The sequence below is a fragment of the Neophocaena asiaeorientalis genome, unplaced genomic scaffold, assembly GCF_003031525.2.
Source record: "Neophocaena asiaeorientalis asiaeorientalis breed wild unplaced genomic scaffold, Neophocaena_asiaeorientalis_V1.1 scaffold245, whole genome shotgun sequence".
Taxonomy (NCBI): Eukaryota; Metazoa; Chordata; class Mammalia; order Artiodactyla; family Phocoenidae; genus Neophocaena; species Neophocaena asiaeorientalis.
Genome location: NW_020173953.1, coordinates 1909345 through 1928418, shown reverse-complemented (window position 1 = coordinate 1928418; position 19074 = coordinate 1909345). Strand labels below are relative to the sequence as shown.

The following is a 19074-nucleotide window of genomic DNA, read 5'->3' as shown; positions in this document are numbered from 1 at the left end:
CTAAAACATGAAAATAAAGTGATTCTTCACTATTAGAGCCCTTTCTCTCAGGAGAGTTTTCTTGCTGTTACCATCTTTGGACTTGCACCATCAGTATACATCAGTTAGGGACAGAAAGAATGCAGAGGCAATCTGGCTCATTTTTTGGTACAAACAGAAGCACAGAAGGCGTAGTTGGTTTGACCAAAATTTTGCAAACAAGTATCAGAATCCTCAAATGTTCAGTCTAGTTCTCCAATTAAGAAGTACTGCTTATCTTTCAATACTCCTACGTTAGCCAAAACCAAAAATTATGATATTCAGGAAAGTGCTTTATTTAACCAGGTAATAATGAGGTGACCAGAAAAACCCCACTGGGACAGAAGAACGTGTTAGTGAAAAAAAGTGTTAGTTCTGCTCTGAAAGACTCCAAGCGTGGCAAGCTTTGATGGGTTTGCCCTCTGCTCTTACCACAAACCACCACTGACAGGCAGTTGACCAGAGCTTCCTCTGGGTTACAGTGGGTGACAGGCAGTAACCTGATCAGGGCGTTTCTTCCCAACGCACCAGGCAGCAATCCCAACCCGAGGCCCATACACTGTCCTGATGCGGGAGAGCCCGCAACTCTGTCCTCAGCTGCCTTCATCTGGCTGACTGGCAACAGGCAGGTGTCGCTGGATCAAAAGAGGTGGTTCACAGAAGCATCAGAGGAAACCTGAGAGAACTTTATCCAAACCTCTTCAAGAACATACTTCTGCTATCCTTGCCATAGCCATAAGGCTGACCTCCTTAGACTAAAAAGATGATGAGAATTGTACCATTCAATTATCTGGCAAGGAGGAAAGTTTTTCTACTGCAGAATTTCTAATGGAATTCATGCCAATTGAATTCATATGGTAAGAAAAGGTAAGAACCTAGCTTAAGAAATAAGGTGAGTGGAGACAACTCTATTCCCCTTCTACCTCTTCATATCCAGAAGTAACCACTATCCTGATTTTAGAGGTTATCATGTATATGTATGTATTTATATTTTTATTATGTATGTATACACCCACAAACTATATAGGTAATATAGTATTACTATGCATGGATGATTTTAAACTATAAATTGAATCACATTGTAGATATCCTTTTAAAATTTGTTCTTTTTTTTTTGATTAACATTATGTGTTTGAGATTGAAATAAATAAACTTAGTTTTAGTTTGTTCATTTAACTGATATACAGTACTCACTCATTCATTTATTATTTGAATGTATTTGTCCATTTTCCTATTGGTGAATATTGAGTTCCAATTTTTTGTAATAATAAATAATGCTGCAATGAAAAAAAAAGAAAAGGAAGAAAAGCTGTGCATACAGTCAGAATAAAGTGCTTCTCAAGAATAATATGATCTTGAAGTAGAGCATTTTGACCCTCACTAGGAAGTTTAAAGAGTTATGGGATCTAGAGCAGTGAGTAGCTATTGGTGTTTATTCCATTATTTTCTACAGATAAGGATAGAAGTGTAGCAGTTCAGGTTGGAGTTTAACTAAGTAATTTTAGCACTAATAAAGACTGTCCTTAGAAGTTTAAAAAAAAAAAAAAAAGAACATACTGCTGACCTAGCTCTGGTACTAGAGGACAGCCCTCTTGTCAGCAGAACCTCTGTATCTGGCTCTGTGGGTCCACTGGCCATAGATTTCCAATCCTCTCCTTGTTGACAACCACAGGTACCACAGGTATGACTATGAGACTATGATGAAATACAGGCTACATGAATAATTTCAATACCAAATCTATTTTAAATTATAAGAAAGAAAGATCATGCTTTTTATGTTCTCACTACCATAAACAAATTTATTTATAAAAACTGTTGAAGTTCTCTTTGAACGAGAAGAAGTAATACGGGCCATACACAACGCAGAAGCAAGCATCCTCTCCCTACTCACTGACAGTACTATCCATAATAAAACACAGCACACGAGGAGCTCCTGGCTTCTGAGAGACTACGTTTCTTCGAAGGCACCGAAGATAATCACCAGAAATATCATTCAAACAAGGACAGTATTCACCTCTTCCAAACACCTTAAGGGCCTCTGCTATAATTTAGTCAAGAGTAGTGTAATAACACTCCCACTGGAGTGGCTTCAGACAATGGCAATGGGGCACCAGCTGTGAATCCATTTGTTCCTGTACCTGCCGGACAATGGATGCCCCCAGGTTCACCGACGCTATGTACCTGCAGAGAGCAAGTAGAAACAGGGAAATCTTCCCAAGACTCTCGCTGCAGGTTGGAGTGCCATCTCACAAGGAAACAAGGAGAGTCAATCCCTTGGCCCTTGGAATGCTTTCTTCTACTCGGAGGTGACAACTTCTGCCAAATACTGTGGCTTTTTCAATCCACCCCATCATTTGCAAAGAATTGCACCAAAAAAACAGAAAAAAATTTTTTAAAAGACAGAAATAATCATTTGTTTCTACTGACCCTTTGGAGATAGCCTTTATTATAAAACCTATAGTTTGTATATCAAATGGACTTTGGTCTAAGGTGCATTTCAATTTACTTCAATAAAATATCAATAACCCAAACATCATGATTATTTCCACTCATTGAGTTCAAGGCTGGAACAACTTGGTACGGGTAAATGGGAACATATTATACTTTGGCACCCCAACCTTAATAGTCACAGATGAGCAGCCACTTTGTAGAAGGAGAAACCACTTCTACAAAGTACAGAGCAGATAGTACATTCTAGAATTCTAAAAGACAGCCAGGAATAGAATTCAAGTCTTCCTGGGACTTAATCCACCTTGTTCCCCATGAAGTCACGCTCCTTCCTGCTTAATTATAAAAAATTTAAAATAAAAAGGAAAAGAGTTCTTCATTTGCATTACTATAGTAAATAGCAAATATCTGGTATGACCCAGAATTAATAAAGCCCATTATAAAAATCTGTCATTATTGATAGTCACACCATGTAAAGGCATATATATGGGACCAAGCTGATAATTTTGCAGATAAGTAAAGGCTTAAGATTAGATTCCTCAAGTTGGAAAAAATAAAAGTCTAATTGATTGACATACAAATAAACATATAATAAATATTTTAGAAAGGCAAAATAAAAGCAAGAGTTTTGTTAAAGTTGATTTAATCCAAGCAGGAAATGGCATTGGAAACAAGAAAACCAAAGACAGATGTAAGGAGATGACTGAGTTTGAAAGCCAGTCCGGTATTTCACTGCTTGATGCCATCTGGTTTAGCTGGCATCCCTGCCAGCCAGAAATTTCAGGGCTTGCAAAGCTGCTTACAAAGCTGCTCCAAGTTGATGTGTGGTGTGTTTACTTTTAAACAGTGGCTGCCTTCTTTGACTGATTTTAAAAATAGGCAAATATTCTAAAAGCAGAATGATGAATCACAGGATTGGCCAAAAAGAAAGAAGGAAAATGACTTAGGCAGACTAGTAGCACAGCTGTTCCACAAACATTTGGCCAAATCGTTGTAAAACATTTTGACAGTGATATCAGATCGGAGTTCCTAAGAGCAGTTAAGTTTGTTTTGACAATTCCAGAAGCACAAAGTAAATTGTACAGTAGCTATGCAAGACACCCCCTTGGAAAATTTGGCTTTTTTTAAAAAAGGAGAGTAGTTGCTAGATATGTTTTTCATGTGATAAAAAATCAGAATGCAAGTACTTTTTTGTTAAAATTTATTTATCAATCAAATATTTATTAAATGCCTATTACATTCAAGGCAGGGACTGAGGTTCTATGCCAAACTGGCAAATCACTTTACCACATTTTTTAATGCATTAAGAAAATAATTCATAGGCTTCCTTTCCAAAATGACACTGTGGGCTTGATGGACCAAGAAAAATGTATCCTCAGGAATTTGTTAAAGGACGAAAGATAAAGGAAAGAATGAAGGAGGAATTTTTTTTTTTTAATAAGCAGATGTTCACTGCTTGTTTTGCAAACACAATGTGACTAAGTCAATGGTACTTAATATAGAACTTTCTGATTGGTATCCCAACCATTATGACATACCATAGTACATTTTATGATGGGCTTGTCTCAGTGTCTATTTAGCAGCTGTTGGGTTGCTTTGGTGGTTATTCTGCTTCAGGTTTCCTTAAATTGTCTGCTTTGTGCTTCTCCATGAATCAGATAAAGGAGGCCCATTGGGTCTGTAATCCAAATCCTCACTGTTATTTAGTAATTATGCAGCCAGAGCTCTCAGATAATGCTACAGCTGGAAGGAACTGCTGGTCATCTGGTCCCAGTCTCTCAGAGCAGAGCTGAGGACAAGGGCCCCACGAAAGGAAGAGTCTCGTAAGACTAAGGGGTGTCTCCCCGCCCAGGGCTCTTCTCATGCTGACCTGTGCTTCTTCACCTTCTGCTTCATGGGTTCCCATGCACTTGTATTTCATGAGCCAGTAAAATTTTCCCCAAAACACTGGGAATCATGCCCTTAGACTGTCCAAATTTTTATTCAGCTAGTGAAGATTCCAAAACAACGACCATGTATCTTTAACATCTCTTTATGACAGAGAACATTTTAACACCAAAATTATAAGACAAATATAATCTGAGAATGCAAGTGTATCCATCATAATGGATAAATTTAGCTTTATAGACAAACACACACACACACAACCTCACTGTGCCGTCCTTATTTCTTTTGTTTTACATCAGAGAGGAAAACTTCATCAGAACCAGACCAGGTCTGTGAACCAGTATTTGAGAACAACTGCTCTAGACAACATCTTGACTGGACTTTGGAGTCAACTCTCTCCCCATCCCACTGTGCCCTCCATCCTAAATATTGTACAACTGGGTCTATGCTGGGAAACGCTAAATCCTTGGTAGAATGAGTGTCGGTTTCCACACAGAGAAGACCTCCTCGGGAGAGGGAGAAGTCACGCTCAGAGAACATCCCCAAACCTCACTCCACTCCCCAACCAGGAACTTTGAGAGGCAGCTGGCCCAGAATCCATTCAACCCGTCTACACTTCCGGCAGTCGAAGGCCCTTCGTGGGAACGCACCTGCGCAGTCGCAGGAGCTCTTCGCCGAGGCGGGCCCACGCTTGGTTTAATGATCCGGGTACACTGTCTTGAAATTCTTAATAGAAGAGCCCCAGAATGTTTGCACTGTGCCTCTACACATTATGGTCCTGCCTCCAGGACAAACCCTGAGTGCTGGTCTCCTGGAGACTGTCCTTCAGGGCACCAAGGGCAAACTGACACTTAAGAGGCAAGTGGGTTGGGGCAGTGGCTGCACTGCAGAGGCTCATAAAAAACCTTGCCTGGTAACTGTTTGCCTGTGAAGGCTCCTAACCACTAAGGACACAGCAGGTTGGTGCCATTTGGTAGGACGGATAATCCTGCTTTTGAATCTCTTGGACCGGGCCACGAACCCGTGTCCCCTGCATCAGCAGGCGGACTCCCAACCACTGCGTCACCAGGGAAGCCCTGGGTTGACCACTTTTTAATTGGTGAATGTGGACAATCAACATAATCTCTTTGAGACTCAGTTTTCTCCTCTGCTAAATGGACGTCATATTCCCTGTCTCAGAAACTTATTAGTAAAGGAATGCATATGTCAACCATTTCACCTAAAGCCTGGCACCTAGGAAATAATCAGTAGTAATAATGAATGCTTAATATAATCGAGTTTAAATTCCTTTTCACCATAAACTCAATCAAGTGGTAATGGAGAGGCAAGGCACGTGTGTGTGTGTGTGTGTGTGTGTGTGTGTGTGTCCGCATGCGCATATGTATGTGTTTAATGATGGGGGTTAAGGGTATCTTCATCATCCGAATAATCCAAAGAGAACAGGTAGGGTCAAGATCACTGACTCTAATTACTGAGTTCTCCCCAGGCCAAGTTAAGGGAGATTTCCCTGGTGTGGCCATAACCTCAGCTCTCTTCATTTAAGTCTGAATTTTTAAAGTGTTTCTCTTTTACTTCCTTATCAAAGCACTTTCTATATAAAATATTGTAAAAAAAAATTTTTTTTACTTACACATGAAAGGTCTTTGAGTACTTTCCCTTTAAATCTAAATCAAGATTCACATTTTATTTTTAGAAATAAAATAAGTGACATAAGTTTGCAAATCACATTACCAATACATCAAAAAAACTATTTTAAACTTTCTGGATACCTTGGTTCTTGTTAGAGCATCATATCATTTTAAAACACATCAAAAGCTTTTTTAACCTTTGCTTTCTGCTTGTTAAACATTAGAGATGTGAATCTAATACACATTGAATTTTCAGGGCCCATAAACTTAAAACTATAGATATGGATATGGATAAAGGTAGAGCTTTCGTATGATACCTAGCAGATTGTCAATTGTTTATAATTAATAAAAATCACCATGTTACCTTAACCAGTACCTAAAACGATCAGGCAAACAAGATCATACATCAAATAGACTGAATGATATTTCTCTGCATGGAGAGACCTAATTCAGTTTAAAGACAGATTTTTTGTTTCTTTGAAACACTCATCTAGTCACTATTATTGTAGCTATAATTTTGTGAATCTTATTGATTTATCCTTTTGTAAGAATATTTTGACTTATTCAGCTTAAAAACATACTCCCTCACCCAGAAACATCTGCTTCAAGATGAACTCGTTGGAAGTATATTTATTTGTCAGACACCACTAAATAAAACTTACCTCTCCCTTTCTTCTTTCCTACTCTATGAAAACATATCAGAACTAACTTTCCTCCATCATTTCCCAGGATCATTGGGGAAGCCATTTGCTGAAAGGAACAATCATTCTTTTCTCTTATTACTTGGATCCTGCCTCCAAATGGGCAATAAAGTAAAAACAGCCCCAAGAGCCTGGCTTTGAATCTCGTCCCATTATTTATTAACTGCTTGATTAGAGGCAAGTTATTTAACCTCCCTTAGCCAATGTTTCCACATCTGTAAAATGGGTATAATAACATCTTCCTGCAGAGTTATCACCTATACTAAATTGATGAGATAGTACAAGTAAAAGCACCTAGGGACTCCATAAGCATTCATTTCCTTTTTGACCTTTCTTTACAGCCTTAAGCAACAGATTCCAACCAATAAATCCAGTTGTATCTCAAAGAATCTTCACCCGATATCAGAATAACAAACTCAAAGGGGTTATAGATACTGTATTATTGATTTTATAGTATTTGATAATTAAGTTCTACTGTGGTTCTCAACTCTGTAAAGGATGTAAATATAGAAGACCCCCCCACTCCCACCCCACTCTTGAGTGGTTTTCAACTTATTGTTATCAGTACATGCTGAGGCAGCCCTAAAGGTAGGGTCAGAGTTGGGACAGAATGCCACCTGGGAGAGTTCAAAGAGGCTCACCCAGGCCATGTCCCCAAATGCCATCCTTACCAAGTTGGCTGGTAGAATTCCAGTGGGAACTTTACCCTAGACCTCCTACTGATACACAAAAATACACCCTGAGAGAGATAAAAAGGTAAACCTTGACACTATTGTTTAGCGTGAATGAGGTTTTCCAGAGTCTTTCCCAAAAGCAAGGCTTGAGATTGCGAAGAGAAGAGAGTACAGAAACTTTTGGGCCCTGAAGAGGGAGAGAGAAATAACACCAAAAGGTACCAGAGGGAGGAAAAAGTTGAAGGAAGGGGACAATGACAAGAGACATTTCACCTGCATCACAATTTTGCTGAGAGCCAGTTTTGCACATGTATGCAAAAAGACATTCACACGATACCCAGTTAAACTAGATTCAAGGATAGCTATTTCAGCTACTCCACATAGTTCCCACTGCCACACAAAACACCAGATGTGTGAGGACAAAATAGTATTACTTAAGCAGAGTGGGTCTTTAGTTTTTTTAAACTAAAGGTCTTATGATTAATTCATGCCCAGAAATGAAAATTTCTAATAGCTTGAAAAAAAAATTTTTAAACAAATTGTTGAAAGCTACCAGCTAAGGCTGATACCACTATCCTTGATTCTAAATAACAACCAAAAATTTTTTTTAAAAAATCCAAGGTCTAGGTTTACACAAGAATGTGCCAGATTTTGGCTCTGCTGAAGATAAAGAAAATTCTCAAGTAATTAACATCAAATCCTCACGTCTGTCTAACTCTAAATTCTCTCTAATTGGAGAAGGACCAGTGAGTCTCTAATAACCCAAGAAGTGGGATTCCTATTTCTCTTCTGCACATTTTCTATTGAGAAAAGTAACTTCATGAAGGTCCCAATTTAGAAAGTCAACTCTTTGGAATTCCCAGTTTGGAGGTAATACCAGTCATATCATAGTTTATTAAAGACAAGCATTACTGGGAATTTCCTGGCGGTCCAGTAGTTAGGGACTCCATGCTTTCACTGCCGAGAACCCGGGTTTGATCCCTCGTTGGGGAACTAAGATCCCAAGATATCGCAAGCCTCTCGGTGCAGCCAAAAAAATAAATTAATTAAATAAAATATATTCTTAAAAAAAAAAAAAAGACAGGCGTTGCTGCCTCTGGGAGTTATGGCTAGCTAAGTGTTACTTAAGGACGGGTTCTAATGGTAGGCTAGAAATGGTGATTGTATTTTAGAAGGCTTTTTTTCCCCCTAATGACTTGTTTCCTTTATCTAAGCCCCTAGAGGTCCCCAGTCTTTTTGAAAACTTGTGGCTCATTCTGCTATCAATGATCAATGATCAATTCCCCATCTCCCAGGTCAGTCTGTCACCAAGTCCTTTCAACCCTTCCTTCCAAATGTACTCTGAATGCAATCATCCCCTTCCATTCTCTAATCCAGGCTTTCATCACTTTGTCTGTGTACCATGATAAAAAGCCCCTTGCATTCTCTCATCTCCCCACATTCTAGACTATCTCAGTTGAACACTCATCATTTTCATCATATTACTCCCTTGCTCAAGGACTCTTGAAACTCTATTGCTTCTGATCAAATCCAAACTCTTTCACTGAACTTTTAAGATTGACTTGGTAACTCTAGTCTACTGCTATCTAAAATAGACATTCTACCTAAGACTCCAGCACAATGCCCAGCTCAGAGAGGGGCCCAGTAAATGGCAGGAACTCTTCCACAGTTCAGACCTCTGTTCCAGCTGAAGAGAGTTTTAGTATTTCCTGAACAAATTGTGCTCTTCCTGACTTAGGTTTTGCTCACGCTTTCTGTTTGAAGGGAAAAGGAAGAAGAATTGTTAGAAGATATGTAGCTTCCTTTTCTTATACGTGGTATCCAGAAATGGCACCTTTCCTACACTACCCGCCTTCAAGCCCAGGATGACTATTACATCTTCCAAGAAGCTGTTCCCATCTGCTCTGGGGGACAGATTTTTCCCCACAGGAGAGATCATATTGTACTTCTCTTTGCACATATCACCAGCCTTTGGCAGAATGCTAGAAATATAGAAACTAAGTAAAGCTCAGCTAACTGCTAAGAGCAGAAGCAGAGGTACCCACAATCCAGCAACTGGATAATTACTCCCTAAATAATTACAGCTCAGTTATACTATAAACTCTACCTTGACAAGAAGTAGAAGTGTGAGATGTAGGTGAAACACAAAGCTGCTTCATGCTTTATACTCTCCTTTATTTTCCAGAATCAATCATCATAAACACAGGGCCTAACTGAGTCCTTAATTTATGTCAAGTGCTATGCTACATGTTTTATCTATATAGTGTCATTTAATTCTCACAAGAACTCTGTGAGTTATTACTATACACATCTTATGAGAAACTGAAGTTCAGCAAAGTTGAGTGACTTACCCAAGATCATACAAACAGTGATGGAAATAGATCTAGAAACCACAGCTCACTGATTTCAAAGCCATATTCCCTTAACCTCTACACTAAATTGTCTCAGATAACTATGCAAAAAAATTTTTTAAAAAAGAAAAGAAATGGTCCTAACATGACCAGAGGAATAAGCATTGTATTAGGCTCGTAAGAAATGAACAAGTCAATGTTCACAGGCAAAGACATCTCCTTTTATCGTGGACTCAATAATAAGGAATTACTCCCTAAAAGTTTACCTTAGTTTTCCCATTTATTGTAAAAGTCTAGGATTTTTCCTTTGCTTCCCCCCAAGTATGTGGTCTATGGACCACATGCACTGGAATTCAAAAGGCATGCATAATGTGTATGATGGCAAGTGTTGCTTGGTGTGACACTCCACACACTCCTTATTCGAGAATTCAGAGGGAGTGTCCCCAGATATCTGCAAGGCATCTTTCTGTGCACTTGTAAGCTCAGGTGCATGGGAAAATACAGATTGCTGGGCTTCAGTCCAAGCCTACTGCAGGAGGAGCAGGGCCATGGAACATATGTTTTTGATGAGTGCTCTCGGGTGATTATTTTAAGAAAGATGGAGAAACACAGAACCCCAGCTCCTGTCTTGGATTCTCTTGTTAGGTGCCCTTTCGAGAGATATGGGGACACATTGATCATTTTACAAAATTTAATTTTAGAAGGTTCTTCATAAGGCTTCGTGAGCATCTTTCTGTAGAACTGGAAGTCAGAAATTAACTTGAAATAAATGACAACCCTTATTTGAAGTTACTGTATCAAAAACTGTGAATTTCAGAAGTGGGCATTCTTGGGACATTTGAAAGAGACTGGAACAAACCAATCGAAAATGACTGATGAAAAACATGCAGGAATTCCCAGTCAGGGGCCAAGAGGGTTCAAAGGATGGTGGCAAATTAATTACAAGTTGTACATCTTGTACTTCAAGGAAGAGTCTTTCATGTAGCCCAAAGAGAAGATCCACCTCTCCATGGTCCTTTTCTGTACATAAATTAAATTTTGTTAAAATGAATATGAGGGACCAATATGTTTATTTGTGTTGCCCAAAATTATGATATAATAATATTGTTTGAAATAAACAAGCTTTATATACTAGATTTTTTCTGTAACACTGTTAATTGCGACAGGACTTGTCTGCTCATGTGGGACACGAGCACAGGGAAGAAAATTATACATCTTCTGTCTCCCTTGGGATTTTGGGCTTACATGTGTCTGTCTTGAGAGCTAGCCACTCAAGCACTGATTATTCCTCAAAATCTTGCATTTATGAAATGCGTAAAAACAGAAGGAGCGGGCTTCCCTGGTGGCGCAGTGGTTGGGAGTCTGCCTGCTGATGCAGGGAGCACGGGTTAGTGCCCCAGTTCAGGAAGATCCCACGTGCCGCGGAGCGGCTGGGCCCATGGACCATGGCCGCTGAGCCTGCGCATCTGGAGCCTGTGCTCCGCAATGGGAGAGGTCACAACGGTGAGAGGCCCGCGTACCGCAAAAAAAAAAAAAAAAAAAAAAAAAAGGAGCTTTTCTTTCTTGTTTTGTTTTTAATTATTGACTTTATTTTTTAGTGCAGTTTTAGGTTTACAGATAAATTGAGCAGAAAGTACAGAGAGTTCTTACATATTCTCTTTCCCTACAAACATAGCTTCCTTTTTCTTCCTAGAGATGCATGATGGGATAATGAAGAGTTCAGACAGTCCAGTCTAGGGACCTGAGTTTAAATCATAACTCTGTTACTCACTAACAGTGGGGTCTCTGGACATTGATCTCTGTCTCTGCAAATTGGAAATAGTAATGCCTACACTGCATGGTTATTTTAAAGATCAGAAATAATATAAGTGAAGATCCATTGCAAAGACAAATGCAATTAGTGCTAGTTGTCATTTCTTAGTTGAGACGGATTGGTTTGCCTTTTGGGAGGTTTCCCCTTCATCATTGTCTTGCAAGGCAACCTTGATTGGGAATATAATATAACAGCAGCCATGGGAAGAGTATTGGAAGAACAGATGATGAAGAGTCAAGGCTTCACCTCTTCCTACTCTAGAACGAATTCTCCACTGGGGGCTGCATAGTCCAGGAACCCCAGGGCAGAGGTGTCACCACCATAATCACTTGGTATAGTAAAGTCTAAATGGGTTGTGTAGTGTCAGACTTCACAGAGCCCAGATCCTTACTTTGCATTATTTTGGGGAGGAACCTGTCCCTTTTCAATCATTACTTTTTAAAGCATTCCTTCCTACAGGAGCATTGTAGGAGGGAAGGAAGGAAGGAAGGAAGAAAGGAAGGAAGCAAGGGAGGGAGGAAGGGAGGGAGGGAGGGAGGGAAGGAGGGAAGGAAGGAAGGAGGGAATCAATGCTCAGAAGATGCAAGGTTTAAATGATAATGTTGTTTAAACGTATGACTATGTGATTTTAACAGATGACATTAGACTGAAAGCAAAAGATGACACCAGTGGAAGAGATCCAAGCCTTCCCTTCCTCACTGCTGTGACCTCACACCACCTGAGGTCCCCTGTCAAAGACGGTGGAACTGAGTATGTGTGTTAAGAGGTCATTGAAGGAAGCCATGACAAAGGGCTCTAAGTACGGCAGCCTCACCTCAGACCATACTATTTCAAGAAGGTCCGCCTCACCTGTCCCATTCATCACTCCCGCTGAAGTCTGTTTACTAGCCGGAAGTGTGGGAGCACCAGTGAGAAACCAGCATTTGGAACTTAGGCTTCAGGAAATGCTGCTGGAACCGGGACAGTGATATTTTTATATTACCTAGCCAACTGCCAGCTCTTAATAAACATTTCCTCATGCAGTTTTAACAATGACATAATTTGTTCTCATTAGAAATTGTTATAGCTCCATGAATTTTATAATAAAAGAAAACTAAAATGGAAAAAGTAAAAAAATAAGAAGAGGGACTTCCCTGGTGGTCCAGTGGGTAAGACTCCGTGCTCCCAATGCAGGGGCCCCGGGTTTGATCCGTGGTGGGGGACCTAGATCCCGCATGCATGCTGCAGCTAAGAAATCCACATGCTGCAACTAAAAATCCCCAATCCGCAAGGAAGGTCCCGAGTGCTGCAACTAAGACCCGGCACAGCCTAAATAAATATAAATATATACTTTTTTAAAAAAGAAGAAGAAGAAATGTGCTCAAACGACCAAAGGTTTGGAGATGGAAGCGTCACCAGAGGCATTTCTGGAAGCCACTCTCCAACGATGCATGATGAAGAATCACTCTCCCCATCATTGGCTCATGCCAGGCATGCATTTTTTTTTTGGCCACACAGCCGGCAGGATCTTAGTTCCTCGACCAGGGATCGAACCCATGCCCCCTGCAGTGGAAGCTCGGACTCCTAACCACTGGACTGCCAGGGAAGTCCCCAGGCGTGCATTTTTAAATGCCCTTTGTGGAACTAGAAAAAATGATGGTAAGAAGGCGGCAGGCTGGGGAGGCAACCCTTTGCCTCAAAGCAGAGCATACCTGAGGCATTATCGAGGCTGAAGGCAATGCGTACTGGCTTATCTGCAGGTACCCTGGCTGTGCTGATCATGTGGGCACCTGAGCCTTGGCCTTCCTCCTGGTCTTCCAGCTGTAATGACAAGAGAGAGCCATTGTCACTTTACCCAACATTACCCCTCGAATACTCAGAGGCCTTTGGAACTTAGAGGGGAAAGTTAGTAAGCACTGCTTTCTTATTTTAAAGATATTCCTAGCTCCTAGCTTGCTTTCCCTACAACTGTCCCATTTATAATTCTTTTTCTGACTTATAAAAACATTTGCTTTGGAAATACATCTAGAACAAAATATAAAAGATGGGGCAAAATCTCCACCCACCTCACTTTTTTAGTATCCCTTACACTGACCAGTCCAACCCTGGCCCTTTGAGGTCTTATATAGTATTTTATTTTTAATTGAGGGGGATAAAGAAGTCTTAATAAGGCAACAGACATCTTTTCACACTCAAAAGCCTAAATTGGATCTGAATTATTGATCTGGGAGTGGTAACAAATACCTATCATGGAATTATTTCAAGAATACCAAAGACTATTTTAAAATATCCCCCAGTTATATTCTGAATAGTATGTGCTTTAAATATCTGATTAACTACCTATTAATCTACCAAACATTTCTAAGGTTGTGTGATATGAGCAAAAGACACATCCTAAAAACATCCTATTGATGATCTACATCACCTACTAATTTATCATTTAATAAACTAAGATAGAATGAATGGAAAAGCATGCTACAGATAATATGGGTTGGGGTGGGTGAAAATACATGAAAATTTCTTTGTATAATAATTTAACCAAGATATTTGATAATTTTTGTTCAATGGGTCTAAGAAAAGATATTATTATAAACACAAGTTATCTTTGTCATTTAAATCCATATATTTAACTTTTCTATTTTTAGTCATGCTTTCCCCTAAGCCCTCTACTTTCCTTCTCATGGAGACAGTAAACCAAAAACTCTGAATGATATTTTAAAGAAAATATCTCTAAAAATGGCAAAATATAAATCATCTCTTTAACTATCCTTAGCGAGATTCTGGGAACTGCTTTAGTAGGACATTTTCTCACAGCAAGGTTTCTGATTCTTTCCCATAACTTTTCTCTATCTAAAAATAGTGTCTAGAACACTGAATTTTGTTTTTACAATTATTTATAGAGCCAAAGCGAATGCATATATACATATAATATATATATTTAGACATACATACATATGGAATCATCTTATCACCAGTATATGAAAAAAGAACATGCTTATATTAAACACCTAGTATAGCTTTGGAGAAAAACCAGCAACTGTTCATCACCCAGTTAGAATCATATTTGGCCCATTCATTGAACACTACAAGTAGCAATGAACCATAAAGCACTCCAAGTCATGTCATTCTAAGTTAGAAAAGAAGTATTAATGTGAAACATTCGACTCAAGAAAATGGTAATATAAAATCACTGTTACTTGACTCAAAATTTGTTTTATCTTAGCTCTGACATACATTTCTGTGTAGTCTCGTCTGCTTAGAATCAACCATCTTGTTAGCCACCTGTTCCTAGGGAATAGAACAGACTGTCTCAAATTTAACAAAACAGACAATAAAAAACCCCTTAAAGTTGTAGCCAAAAGAAAAAAATCTTATTGTTACACCCTGTACCATCACCAAACCATTTTATCGTAACACCTGAGGATGAAAAGCTTCACTCCTCTTTTGGCTAAATCTCCCAATGCTCTCCTGCACCAAGAAATAAACCAGAAGAGGTGGAAGTTTGCCTCCTGGGATTTTGTAAATAGATCTCTGGCAGAGTTTCCAGCCACGGGAAATGGAATTGATCAACACAGCTAATTAGAGTCCCTCCCCTCCACACAACAGAGAACATCTGTCCGCCTCCCAAAGGATGGCGGCGGCAAAGTTGGGTGGATTTTGAGTTCCACACGGTGTCAGCCACAAGAGCCCCTGAACCAACTTGCCTTTTCATCACACCGCCTGGGGAAATGGGCCACTGATTCCTCCTCTCGGTGGTAGCAGAGCTTTGGTTAAGTTGCTGGTGCTCTGAGCGTTTAGTTGGGTTTTCACACCTGTCGCCTTACCTCACTTAGTTGAGTGTCTGCACTTGTGTAATCCAGGGCCAGCCACTGCCTTGGCCGGTCGTTGCCTTTGTGGAGTACAGACCTAGTGGCAGAGCAGGCTGCACCTGCCGCATAGCAGCCGCTGACAATCTGAGGAGCAGTGACAGCTGGGAGGGCGGCTCGCTGCTACCTGCTGTCCCCCAGACTCCGGCGTCCCACGGGGCCTCCCTGTTGCACTTCCCTCCACGACCCCTCTCTCCTTTCCTTGTCTCTCCAACAGCCAGGATGTTGTCATGCTTCTAGAAAAAGCAAGAGCAAAAGAAATCCCTCCTCCTGTCAGAGGCATTGATAAACAGCAAGTCGTGGAGAGTCCAAATGTTTTAATTCATTAGTCCTGGCAAACCTAAAATACAAACAGACTTGCTTCACAAGACAGGAATGTCTTCAGCGTGACCCAATCAGTGTCTGTGTCTATTCCAGCAAACTGGCAAAGATAGCATGACTCCAGTCAGCAAAAATGTCGGCCGCTCCAGTCAGCTCCCCGGGACCCAGCCAACTTGGACAGGCCACAAGCCGGCTCTCAGATGATGGCAGCGATGATTCGGCTTAAGAACGTGAGGTCTGAGGTTGAGCTGCCGTTGGGCTTGATGACTTGATCCCATCTACGATGCAACCGACCGCAAACTGAGTCAATGGTAAACAGGAAGGGAAAGTTCAAACTTTTTAATAGCTATCAACCTGAAGAAGGGTAGAACTTTAAAAGAGTTGGATGTTGATGTTGAGGTTAAATAATTAAAGATAAACAAGTATCCAGAGAATGCACAGACTGGGAGAAAATCTTTGCAAAATACATACCAGGTAAAGGATGGGTATCCAAGATATAAACAGAACTCTTAAAACTCAACAGTAAGAAAACAACCCAATTTAAAAATGGGCAGGGCTCCCCTGGTGGCGCAGTGGTTGGGAGTCCGCCTGCCGATGCAGGGGACACGGGTTCGTGCCCCGGTCCGGGATGATCCCGCGTGCCACGGAGCGCCTGGGCCCGTGGGCCATGGCCGCTGAGCCTGCGCATCCGGAGCCTGTGCTCCGCAATGGGAGAGGCCACAGTAGTGAGAGGCCCGCGTACCGCAAAAAAAAAAAAAAAAATGGGCAAAAGATATGAACAGACACCTCACAAAAGAAGATATAGAGATGGCAAATAATCATATGAAAAAATGCTGAACACCATAGGTCATTAGGAAATTGCAAATTAAAACAACATTGATATTCCACTACATCCCTCTTAGAATGGCCAAAATCCAAAACACTAACAACACCAAATACTGGTGAGGGTGAAAAATGGTGTGGCCACTTTGGAAGACACTTTGGCAGCTTCCTACAAAACTAAACATGTACTTACCATTATGATCCAGCCAACACACTCCTTGGTATTTACCCAAAGGAACTAAAACTTATGTCCACACAAAGACTTACACACAGATGTTTATAGCAGCTTTATTCATGATTGCCAAAACTTGGAGGCAAACAAGAGGTCCTTTCATAGGTGAATGGATAAACAAACTGTGGTACATCCAGACAATGAAATATTATTCAATAATAAAAAGAAATGAGCTATCAAGCCACAAAACACATGGAGGAAACTTACATGTATATTACTAAGTGAAAGAAGCCAATTTGAAAAGGCTACATATTGCATGATTCCAACTATACAACATTCTGGAAAAGGCACCATTATGGAGACAGGAAAAAGATCAGTAGTTGCCAGGGGTTTAAAGAGAGGGAGAGAGAGATGAATAGGGAGCATAGGATTTTTAGGGCAGTGAAACTATTCTGTGTGACACTATAATGGTGAATATATGTCATATGTTTGTCAAAACCGATAAAATGTACAACACCAAGAGTTATAAACTACAGACTTCAGTTAATAAGACTGTGTCTGTATTGACTCATCAATTGTAACAAATGTACCACGCTAATGCAAGATGTTAATAATTTGGGAAATAGGGGAGGAGAAGTGGGGGGGGGGAATAGAAGGGAACTCTGTGCTTTTCACTCTTTTTTTCCTGTAAACCTTAAACTGCTCAAAAAATGTTAAATAGGTAAAACGATTTAGCAGGTTTCCTTGGTCTAATGAATAAAAGGTTAATTTGTTATGCTATCCACAGTAATAAGGGGCATAGATTCAGATGATTAAAAACATTCACATATAAACCTATTTGCATTTCTAACTGCAAATCTTTCCAGGAATTATTATTACTGTTTGATGTTATTTTATGGATAATAATATCGTCTTACGTATTGCATTAAAACTGATTAAAAAGACTCTTATTTTAATAAATTTATTTATTTGTATTTATTTATTTTTGGCTGTGTTGGGTCTTCATTGCTGAGCACAGGCTTTCTGTAGTTGCGGTGAGCGGGAGCTACTCTTCGTTGGGGTGTACGGGCTTCTCATTGTGGTGGCTTCTCTTGTTGTGGAGCACGGGCTCTAGGTGCACGGGCTTCAGTAGTTGTGGCTTGTGGACTCAGTTGCTCCGTGGAATGTGGAATCTTCCTGGACCAGGGCTCAAACCTGTGTCTGCTGCATTGGCAGGAGGATTCTTAACCACTGCACCACCAGGGAAGCCCCAGAAAGAGTCTTACTCAAAAGAGTTTATCTTCATCTTCCCAATAATCCTATGAAATAAACATGGCCAATAATGTCAGCCCTATTTAACAGATGAGGAAACTGAGACTCAAACAATTTTAAGTAAAAGGTTCAAGGATAAATGATCATTATGGAATAATGACCCGGATAAGATCCAGGTTTTCCAATTTTTAGTTCATGCTATTTCCACTATACCAGGATGCACTGTATATGAAATATCAAATTGAGTTGTTTCATTATCGATGTCTGACACTCAACTTTTGGAGTGAAGGAGACAAAGTTATAACTTTCTTCATGATCTGTTAGCATCCAGGTTCATCCGACACCAGCCATCTTTACCATGACACCTAAATTCAACCTCAAGGAAACCGAAGTTGTGGATCTTGTGTGTGCTGGTGGGGAAGTGGATACCAATTCTGCACTGGCTCCCAAATCAGCCCATGGGTGTGACTTCAGAAAAGCTGGTGGTGACAAGGACATTGCCAAGGAAATCCATAACTGGAAGCATCTGGATTCCAGTGAAACTGACCCTTCAGAATGGAAAGGCCCAGAATGAGGTAGCACCTTCCTCCTCTGCCCTGATCATAAAAGCCCTTGGCGAACCAACCAGAGCTAGAACACAGCAGTTACACATTAAATACAATGGAAATATCACCTCTTATGATATTGTCAAAAGCACCTGACAGATGCAGCATAGATCTTTATCCAGAGAGTTCTCCAGCACCTTTACAGCAATCCTGGGGACTACCCATTGTGTGGGCTGCAATGTCAGTGGCTGCATCCTCATGACACCAACAGTGGTATGGTGATGCCAGTTGGTAAAGAGATACAAAGGAAAAGATGTCATTAAAGGATAATATGACAACAACAACAAGAAAGAAACAAAAAGAATACATCTAAATAATCTAAATGTGCTCTGTCCAAGCCTGATCACATAAATTCAAGGTTTTAATAATAATATTCACCAGTTCTTCTGTTCCCATGGGAGCAGTGATGTATTTCTTGGCTCTTTATCTAAACACTTCCAAGAGGATAACAAATCTGAAACTCAAGCGAAATCCCTTCCCACAAATGTAACCCAAAATAACTACATGGTATTTTAAGAATTCAATAGAATTATACTAA

General features: G+C 40.2%; 1 protein-coding gene and 1 pseudogene across 1 annotated transcript in view; one reads left to right on the top strand and one right to left on the bottom strand.

Moving 5' to 3' along the window:
- Window positions 1-15463, bottom strand: part of MAP3K7CL (MAP3K7 C-terminal like) — a 39339-nt gene extending 23876 nt beyond the window's left edge. The window contains exons 1-2 of the mRNA XM_024752910.1: window positions 15324-15463; window positions 13212-13320 (exon numbers count right to left, since the gene is read on the bottom strand). Coding sequence (XP_024608678.1) covers window positions 13212-13281 — 70 coding nt within the window. The 5' untranslated portion in view covers window positions 13282-13320; window positions 15324-15463. The remainder of the gene's footprint in view (window positions 1-13211; window positions 13321-15323) is intronic.
- LOC112404771 (60S ribosomal protein L12 pseudogene) lies at window positions 15131-18799 on the top strand (annotated as a pseudogene).
- Window positions 18800-19074: the final 275 nt, after the last annotated feature.